Below are 10,426 nucleotides of genomic sequence, written 5' to 3' on the forward strand. Positions count from 1 at the left end.
GGGTGTGTTGAATTTTGTAAACAGAGACAACATGGAATGTTGTTACATTGTATATTAACAACAACGCTTTAATTTTGTCTTGTCTCGTCTCGTCTCCTCTTCGTTTATTAGGCTTGTTGGTTTGCACACTACTTGTTTCTGTGAACGACTCCAGCTAACGGGCCAATACGTGTTAAAGGCCTCCGACTGAAGTTTCAAACTTTGGGCCTTTATCCATATCATGTTGGGGGCCCAAATTTCGATGCACAATTAGGAAATAGTATCTCTCTCTCTCTGTCTCTTCTCTAAACACTGTTAACACTTCTACTATAAAACCCAGCTCCAAAAACCTTTCTCTCTCTTAGAGGTAAAGGGTTCTTGTTATTCAAGATGCGTCGTTCATCAACAAGGAAAACTCAGCCTACCAGTACTACCTCATCAGGTTCTTTTTTTTATTTCTTTAATCTACTATTACTGATCTGTTTTTTTTTTTATTGCATGTATCAAGTTTGATTTTTTTTTTTTTGTGTTTTATGTATTATCGGATTAGAATTGATTTAGTTTAATTTTATGGTGAAAAAGATGGGTTTCTTGTTTTTTGTTTTTTAGTTTTAAGATAAAGCAATAATGAAATTTACGAGGTAAAATCTATTTATGAAACAGGATGATGTATTAAAGTTTAACTATTGACTTTGGTATACCCTGGATTAGACATAATGGAATAAGAGATATGAAGCATATTGACTTGATTTATGGAATATTTTACTTAGATTGGATATTCATTGGTTTGTCTATGCATGAATCTTGGTATTAAGTGGTGGTTGCATAAGCACATTGATTGACTAACTAAGCTGCAATTGTGTGGTTACATCAACACCCAAACCATTTAAATTTTAGACGTTCCCACCCCAACGCGTTAAGTTTCTTTTGAATGTATGCTTGTGTGGGAAGGAAGGGCAAGTCATTTTTATAAAAGAACCCCTCGTTATGTTCTGTACGTGTAAAGGATGATGATATAATTTCTCAAGTATATTATGATGTGGCATTAACATCTTTCAAACATTTATTAGTTCTGCTATGAGTTTACCACGAAGTTTAATTTTTGTACTAGACAGGCTGACAGGCAGTTGATGTAACAGCTTCTAGATCAACTAAGACCATTTGCTTTTGATGTTTATCATGTTGTATTCTTTGTGTCTGTCTACGATCCTTTTTCCATATTATCAAGTTAGGAATTCGTATATTTCTATCAAATTCATTAGTGGATGTTTTATTGTTTTCAGCATCAAGCAAAGCGGTAGTCAAAGAGCTAGAGCGGGTCGATCAACTATTTTACTCTTATGCAAATAAATCATCTGGAGTTATTGAGTAAGTCTATCCACCATCATTTTATTTTATGTAGCATAGGATTGGAACGAGTGCATGTCTTTAAAACGAGTCACTAAACATTTTCATTGACATTTGTGACGTTTCTATAATACATGAAGCTTTGTATCCACATTCCAAGTTGGACGCTTTCGAGAACTCTGTTCATTTTCACCATTTTACGGCTAATGCTAAATGGTTAGTGAAACATGTTCCAAGCTATAATTTGGTCATTATGGAAAAGGATTCGTATTATTTGACCTTGTGGAAAAGAAAAAAATGCATAGATGGGTAACGAACTATACCCTTAATCAAACATTGGGGTTTAAACCTTTTTTTTTTTAGCAAGTTTGGGTATCCATGTCTCCAACGTTTTGCAACGTTTGGTTCTTTTACACTTCCATCCATTTATTTCACACGTGTCACACTCTTTTTATTTTTCTCTAATTACGTGGCCTTAGTTTCTAATGTGGCTTTTTCTTATGTGGCAAAGGGGTATGATACAATACTTCTAATGCAAGATTGATTAGGCAACCACACATGCATGAATCACGTGCGATTTCAAATGGTATATTTATTTATTTTGATGGTTTTTTCAAACGATATAACGATATATATACTAAGAAATTTCAAATAAATCGAGAAATTTCAAAAATCAAAGAAATTAGAAATTTCACTAAAGTATAACTAAGAACCCTAACTCCCGCGTAGTTCTTGCTCCACCACCCCCTAATTAGATGCACACTACTTTGACACTGTCATCTTCGAAGAACTCACCAATTCAAGAAATATTGCCACAATCGTGGTGCTCTTCCAAGACGAGTGGTCGGTCCAGATTCCCAAAATCCGGGAAAGAAGTTTTTGGTTGTGTGGGCGATATAATAGGGGAGACCAAGACTAGAGCATGTGGGTTCTTCGTCTGGGATGATGAAGAACAAACAAATCATGAAGATGCCCATCATAAAGATGTTTTGATCGCTGAGAATAGACAATTAAAATTGAGAATTATGGATTTGGAGAAGATGAATGCACTTCTGTGGGCAAACTTGGAGAAGTAGAATTTCGAATGGAGGTTGAAGAAGGTAGTAGCTATCTTTGTTTGTGTAGTGATTGTATTTTGGTGGTGTTTTCTTTGAATTTGTAAGAACAATTTGTAATGAGAAGATTTCTAGAAAGATTTCTAATGAGAATGAACGCAGTTACATGGATTTCTACTGGCTTTCTGCTTGAGATTTCTAAATAATTATTTTTCTTCATAGCATTACATAGCAAATTCCAAATATACGCATTCATCTTTAAATAGCATTACTAGAAGAGGTTGATTCTGATGAATATGATTGCCCACAAATATCCCACTCTCACCGGCCCAAGCTATAACAATTATCACTATCACATTGCCCACATGAACATGAACTATAGGAGGTTGATTATGATGGAACAGAAACAAGAGGACCTTCACCAATCACCTTAGTTCCTTCCAGTTGTTGGCACACTTTTTTTCCCTCCTTGTAAACTACATTGGTCTTCATCATGTTGTTGCTGCTACCCTCAGCTTTGGGTTTTGGGTTTGCAACTCTCTATTTTTAACCAATTCTAACCCATGATGCAATGTGCCCCTTACCCTTACTAGTATTCTCCTTGTTCTTCCCTTGACCATTATTCTCCTTCTTCTTGCCAGTATCCATTGTTTTTTTTTTTCTTTGAGATGTTCATCAATGGTTGGTTTATCTTGGTTTTATAGATGAATTTCTTTATAGATATGATAGTATTGAAGAAGTCCACCAGTTTAGTATTGGGAAGGGAAAGATGCAGTTGAAATTGAAATGTATAGGCTACAGAGGGAGTACTTCTTTGGGTAATTACGAGAATTTGGAATTGAATTGACCCTGTGCATGGGGTTATCTAAAACAAAACTAGAAGAAAATTTCAAACTAGAAATAAAATAGAAAAGAAACCCACCAAACCCTGAACAAGTAGTAAAACAAACATTTTATAACAAGAAATAAGATCAACATGCATCAACAAACTATTTCTAATGTTTTCCATGTATCCAAAACCCAAAAGAAACATCTAGAACAAACTCCAAAATAACCAAAATAAAGATACATTAATAAACATGAAACATCAACATAAAGATATTCCAGAACCAAGCTACAACATCAAATTTTCCACTGTTGCTTCATTGGGCTTGCAACAGATCTTGTCTTCACACCTGGAGTAGTTGCTCTTGTATCCATAGTTCTTTTTCTAGTTCTTTTGAGACCCAGTGTTGTAGGTTTTTTCTTGTTAGGGCTTTTTGCAGGTACATCATTTGTAGTTGTGGAACCTTGTGTACCAAGATGAGCAGATACTTGAGTTGATGTTGTATCAGTTGTTTTCTTTGAAACTCTTCCCATTGGAGCAGTTGAAAATTGAGCTCCTGATCTGGTCCCTGATGATGGTCCTTTAGAAATTTTAATAGGTGCCCCTACTTGTCCTGGAATCTGCATGACATAAGCATAAAACAATAAAGTTCAACAATAAACTCTAGAAACTAAGCTCTACACTACAGAGAACCTACAGAGAATGGCAACATCAAACATAACACATTACTGTATTAAACTACAGAGAACCTACAGAGAATGACAGCATCAAACTAAGCTACAGAGATATCACCTTCTGAAACTTTGCATGAGTTGCAGCTTTACTTGCTTGCCAAAACAAAACTTTGAAATGAGCACCTACAATAAAACATAACTCATATTAATTTGAATTTCTATTAATTTCTTAAACTGACAAAACAATAAAAACTTAATGTAAAGGAAGAATGTCAAGTTACCTGAGAAAGTCTTCCTGAAATTTGCATAGATATGTCTTGCACAACATCTATGTTCTGCAAAAGGCAATCTCTCTTTTATAACTCTGTTTAACCCCTTTTGTTGGGTCTCATTATCAAAGTCAAACCAAGACCTTCAAATAAATGTAAATCATCTATCAACAAGTCAAGAAACCATCCCCAAATTTGTTCTCTCCTTCCCACAACAGCCAAAGCAATTGGATATATCCGGTTATTACCATCCCTACTAACAAATTTGTTAATAGTTCTCCTTTACAATAACCCTTAAGAAAGCAACCATCTAATCCTATAACGGACCTACAACCTTCAATAAAAAAACTTTCCCGAGAGCATCAAAGCAAATATACATTCTCTCAAACACCTGCTGGATATAAGAGCATAGGGTTCTCGGGTTAGTGTTCTCATTGACATTGTCTCTTCACCGCAATCTTAATAGTTGAACCAGATTCTCGCTTTGATATTTCAAAGACCATAGTCCCAAAGCTTAGCATACACCTTTTTTATAACCTCATCAATTTGTCCAAGAGCATGTTGCTTAGCTCTATAACACTTGAATTTTGACACATTGAATGCGAATGTTTGCTTGACTTCTTGTACCATATCCTTCACTTTCCAACTTGGGTTCAGCAAAATCCTGTCATACAAAGTCATGCCCTACCACTTGGCATCAGCAAGTTGGATAGTTAAATCCCTAAAACAAGTGTGCATAATGTTATAACTCTTTATCTGGAAGCTATCTTCTAATTACATTTTACTTGCCCACAGCCTCCACTTACAACCCTCAGCACATTCAGCAAGTATTTTATTTTTTTTATTCACACTCATCCAAACAGGGCAACCTTTTGCAAAAGCATAGTCTTTCAAAGCCTTTTTCAGTTCTTCATTAGTCCCAAACCTCATCCCTAACTGAAACTCAATAAGTTTGTAATCAATGCTTGGATTAAATATGGGAAACTTAGACTTCTGTCTAAGGCTGAGCTCACCTTCATCATCTTCTTCATGGCTATCATAGTCAAAACTATCTAGACATTCAATGTCTTCAATTGTTGTATCACCCACACTAACACAACTTGGTCCACTACCATTTCCAACAATTGGCTCACATTCTACATCTCCATCAGTTGGTTCAGCACCTTTCTCATCACCCTCAATACCCTCAATACCCTCAGTCACTTGTTTCTTCTTCTTATTCCTCACTTCTAGTAGTTTTTTCTGCCTCACTTCAACAAGCTCTTCATCTAAATCACTTAGATGATCCAAACTTGCAGCTTCACTCACATCCTCATCACTCTCATCATCTACATAGTGTATCTCATCTTCAGAGCTAGAGTCTTCAGGTTCAGGTGCTTCTTCAGGTTCAATAAAAACTTCACCATGTCCACCATCTTCACCATGTTCAATATACAGTTCAACCTTACTAATCACCCTTGCAATTTTCATCATTTCATTTGTATTACTATCATCAATGACTAATCTATTAGAAGATGCGAAAGTGTTTCCAGGATGGGCATAGTACATCTTAATCATGTTAGAAATCCCTACAAACTTTACCATATCCAGTAGCTCAAAGAAACAGAACTTATCATAATCCACTCTGTAAAAGTATTCTAGTTTATATCCCTTATAATAAGGTATTGGCTCGGACACAAACTTCCCCCCATGGTAAAGTTCTATGCAAAAATCTGGTTCCACTGGAAATAAACCTTCCAATATATGATCCACTGAATAAAAACAAACAAGACAAAAGAAAATTTTAATATCATTTGACTGAAAACCTACAAATATAATTGATTAACTATTCTAATATACCCCACATTAACAAACAACAAACCAAAACGTACACTTTAATATTATTTTATCATTATTTTACTGATAACCTACATAACTAATTGATTGACTATTGTAATACACTCAACATTATTATTCAAATGAGCACTGAGAACAAAGAAACTAATTTTATATTATTCTAGAGTGGGAATCGAGAAGCTTTACGATAAATAACACAAAATCAACTATTATTCTATTGAAACCCTAAAAAATTGCACAAACCACAAAAAAAAAATTACTCGATAGAAGTAACATACTTGATTCTCCAACGAAATCACACTCCAATTGAATATTAATTGTCCTTTCTCTTCGAATTCGTCCCCTAACGTGCACAATTTGATTTTTATTTGGAAATCTCTCAAACTAGGGTTTTGTTTCGCGCTCAGACATAAATTGGGGATTTTTTCGCGCTCAGACAGAAGTAGTCGGGTTGTGTTTCGGGTTTTGTTTTGTGTTGGCGTACCACATGTCAAGTTAACATAACCACATTGGAAACTAAGGCCACGTAATTAGAGAAAAGTAAAAAGAGTGTGACACGTGTGAAATAAATGGATGGAAGTGTAACAGAACCAAACGTTGCAAAACGTGGTAGACATGGATTCCCAAACTTGCTCTTGTTTGATTAAGGGTATAGTTCGTTACCCATCTATGCATTTTTTTCTGGGGAAAAAGAGGTTTATTTTGATTGTGAAGCAGAAACTTCAGTTTTTGGAAGGCCGAAATTTTAGGACATTGTGTTTGATGGGATTTCATTGTGTTATAATTTTCATGTAATCTATAATGGGATAGGTTCCTCTGCTTTCTACCTTTTCCGATGTTTGAAGGCTTACCTTAGAGCCTTCCTTAGTGGGCCACAGGGTTCCGACCTAGGTGGGACTTCATGTCAATGTAGATGCCTGGGGACCACATATCTGCGAGATGTATTACACGTCATCATAGTTTCTTGACCTTTCTTTATGTATTATCATCATATCCTGGCATTTAGATGTTCATTACAGAGAGGATATGTTTGTGAGGTTTCTTTTTGGGTATAGATTCATCTTTTTGCTATTGCATTCTTACTATTGTCTGGGCATGTTTTATTTTCATACTTATAAGTGGTTTGCCACTTATTTTAACTTGTAAGTGATGAACCACATTTTTTGTATGTTTGGTTTTCAGTAACTGATAAGTTGTAGACCAGATATTTTGCTACTTACAAGTGAGAACAGTATAAGCTGGAAAGCCTGGCTTATACTGACTTATAACTTTATAAGTAGCAATCACTAATAAGTGAAAAGTACTTGTTAAGTTAAAAATTTAAACAGGCCCAAGTCTGTTTGATGTTCAAACCATATAAAGATCTTGAGATTACTCTTTTGATCCGAGCTCTTTTTTTTGGAGAGAAAAAAACTCACATTATTACATTTCCTTGAACAGCCCAGAAGGAATTGAGTCACTCTGCTCAGATGTAGGAGTGGATTACACCAATGTCAGAATTCTGATGCTTGCTTGGTAAAAATTTCACGACAAACCTGTCTCTTCCTTTGTATTTCATTCAGCTCGTATCATGATTTTGATGTATATTATTTACCAGGAAAATGAAAGCTGAAAAACAAGGATATTTCACCCTGGTATGCTATACTTTCCTCCTTCATAAAGTATTTTTAAAACTTTTATTTGTTGTCTTGGTTGGGAGTATCCTGGTCAAAAATATTTGCCAATATCAACAGTAGATCTTGTCAAGAGAGAGCGTTACAGATACACGTTTAAGGGAAAGCTAGCCTACTCATATGGTTATATACATATGTGTGCGTGCATGATTTGTGTTTGTGTCTGTGTCTGTGTCTGTCTCTGACTTTGCCTTTAGAGTTAGTTTTAGTTTTATTCTTATATCCTACTCACTTAAGTGAATTTGATTCAATAATAGCTGCCCGGATACATTTTAACTTCATGCCTTGTCAATTCTTGCATGCAATTTTTATTTCCTATACCTATGATGTTTAATCAGATCTTGTTACAAATTTGTTTACTTACAGGATGAATGGAGAAAAGGCTTGAAGGCACTAAAGGTTGACAATGTCAGTAAATTAAAGAAGGCACTACCAGATTTGGAGAAAGAGGTAGTTAATTTTAACTTATGCTATATGTAATAACCAAAAAGAAAGTGTTTACACTTTTTTCTGTATGTTTTATGATAAGAGTATAGATGGTGCTAATTCATTTCTTATATTGTCTAAAGGTCAGGACGCCAGAAAATTTCACGGATTTCTATTCCTTTGCATTTCAGTACTGCCTAACTGGTATTTTGTGTTCCAAAATCTTTGTTTTGTAATTAAAGTTAATCCTTTATGCATGGCTTTTTACCCCACATCTTGTTATAATCTTTGTAGAGGAGAAGCAAAAGAATATAGATATTGAGAGCTGCTGTGAATTACTCAATCTTGTTTTGCGTACTAAATTCTGCGCCCAGGTTGATTCATTTATTGAATATCTGAATGTGAGTGGCAGTTTAACCTCCTCTCTGGAGGATCTTTGTTGCTCTTTTAAGAGTTGATTTTTGACTTCCTGGCGTGTTTCTAGCATGTATACCTTGTCTTTTGGGAAAGTTTGTCTTTCTTTTCACTTGTTATATACTCATTTCAAACTTCTCTAAATTGAACTTGTCAGTACCAATGCGATTACAAGGTAATAAACATGGACCAGTGGATGGGTTTTCTTCGGTTTTGCAATGAGGTACGGCATGAGATGTTTTGTGATTTTTTGTAATGTTTTTATTTTTTATGTATAAACCTCTGAAAAACTGGTCAATTATGACTGGTTCTGTTTTGCTTGCACAAAAACAAAAGGAAGAACTTTTGTCCCTGTTTGGCAGTGTAAATAGGACAAAATAATCAGGAGTAGGTGACGTAGCAGCCTGTAAATCCTACTACTAACTAGCATTTGGTCCAAACGAAAGATGAATAGCGGATTAAATTTTTTGGGGAGTGTGATCGTAATGACTTTTATAACGATACCCTATCCCCTTCCCAAGTGACGCAAAAACATGGGATGTGTATGCATTTTACGGTCCTACTAAACATAATACGCTCTAGAAACTTATCTGTAACCCAAAGCTGACTAGTTATTCCTTGGTGTGGTACATGGGTCTACCAACTACTTAAAACTCCTGTTGCTACCCAAACACAGCCTTCTCCGTACACAGCCTCTGTTTGAACAGATTATGTCATCATCCCTGCTTCTACTATTTAACATTGCACGAGAAGGGCACTGTTAAGTGGTCTCTATGAATTCTCCTTGGGTAAAGTAATCAAATTGAATGAACATGATATCATTTTAAAAAAATTTGGACAATTTGAAGGCATGCTTTGCCAATGCATGTGAATTTTCTACTTAGGTGTCAATTTCACTATATCCTGATAAGAACTTGTTCTGGTCATGTTCCCTCATTGTTTTGCATCTTGGTGACACATGATAAAGCTTTCTTTTGATCTTATGTTTCGTTTTTACATGGCAGATAAGTTTTCCAGACTTTACCAACTACGATGAAGACCTTGCCTGGCCCTTGATCCTGGACAATTTTGTTGAATGGATTAGAGAAAAACAGGCCAAGACTTGACTTCTGGCAATGTATATTCCTGCCTCAAGTTATAACTGTTTGGAATGAAGGTAAATATACGATCTCTGTTCCGTTTTTTTTCCTTTGGAATAATGTTCCCTTTCCAAATCAACTTTTAAGGTCTGGTTGACTGATTCTTTAATTGGTTCTGCTTTTGAACCAATTGATCCAATTCCTAGTCCAAACTTCATCCAATTTACTAAAAGATATTTTCCTCTAGGTGTATGTTTGTGCATGAGTGCTTTTTTTGTGTTATCTGTGCAAAGTTTCTTATAGTGTTTTTTATGGTATTGCAGATGGACTTTAAACTTTAGAGGGTCCTTTTTTTCTCGGGATTCTTGCCAGATACACTCACCTGCGGGGAACCTTTTTTACGGGCTGAAAATATGGAGAAGTAGATACGCAACTCTAGTTGTTCATGGACCTGCAGGGAACCTCTTTTATATGTTGTGATGAATTTTCGATAATTTTTTTATAAATGAAGAAATTTGTTACTGAACTGTCAATGATACAGTAATTATACATTAGGAGTGTGTACTGTGTAGAACTAAAGAAAAATTCAAACTAAAATTTGGACAAGATCATAGTTTGGCACTTTGGCTGGAGCTGAGGTCACAGTAAACAAACGTACTCCCATTGCTCCCCTATTAACTCAGTTCGAGTTGAACATGCTCCCAACGCTCTATCCTCGTAAGCCCAAAAGCCTATTTTAGAGCTCGTTATCTTTCAAATTGAAAAGTTCTTACTCGTGAATAAGTCTTTTAAAGAAGCATAAACTAAATAAGTACAAAGTCTATAATGTAATTATTTTGTAAAGTCAC

The 10,426-nt window shown here is 35.3% G+C and overlaps 1 protein-coding gene across 1 annotated transcript; it reads left to right on the forward strand.

Moving 5' to 3' along the window:
• Positions 1–203: 203 nt before the first annotated feature.
• Positions 204–10,111, forward strand: LOC147508149 (defective in cullin neddylation protein (DUF298)). The gene is made up of 10 exons (XM_086600723.1): positions 204–421; positions 1,263–1,347; positions 7,427–7,501; positions 7,584–7,620; positions 8,026–8,109; positions 8,229–8,289; positions 8,380–8,486; positions 8,657–8,722; positions 9,504–9,655; positions 9,902–10,111. Exons 1-9 carry the CDS (start codon positions 370–372, stop codon positions 9,603–9,605), a joined length of 669 nt encoding a protein of 222 aa, XP_086456849.1. The 5' UTR covers positions 204–369; the 3' UTR covers positions 9,606–9,655; positions 9,902–10,111.
• The last annotated feature ends 315 nt before the right edge of the window (positions 10,112–10,426 follow it).

The sequence above is a fragment of the Coptis chinensis genome, chromosome 3 (genome assembly GCF_015680905.1).
Source record: "Coptis chinensis isolate HL-2020 chromosome 3, ASM1568090v1, whole genome shotgun sequence".
In the NCBI taxonomy this organism is placed as follows: domain Eukaryota; kingdom Viridiplantae; phylum Streptophyta; class Magnoliopsida; order Ranunculales; family Ranunculaceae; genus Coptis; species Coptis chinensis.

What these genes read in the sequence shown, in the direction of transcription:
- LOC147508149 (XM_086600723.1), top strand. Translation starts at nt 370, where the DNA reads ATGCGTCGTTCATCAACAAGGAAAACTCAGCCTACCAGTACTACCTCA. An exon ending in AAATCATCTGGAGTTATTGA is followed by an intron (nt 1,348 to 7,426) that starts GTAAGTCTATCC and finishes TTCCTTGAACAG; the next exon opens with CCCAGAAGGAATTGAGTCAC. An exon ending in AACAAGGATATTTCACCCTG is followed by an intron (nt 7,621 to 8,025) that starts GTATGCTATACT and finishes GTTTACTTACAG; the next exon opens with GATGAATGGAGAAAAGGCTT.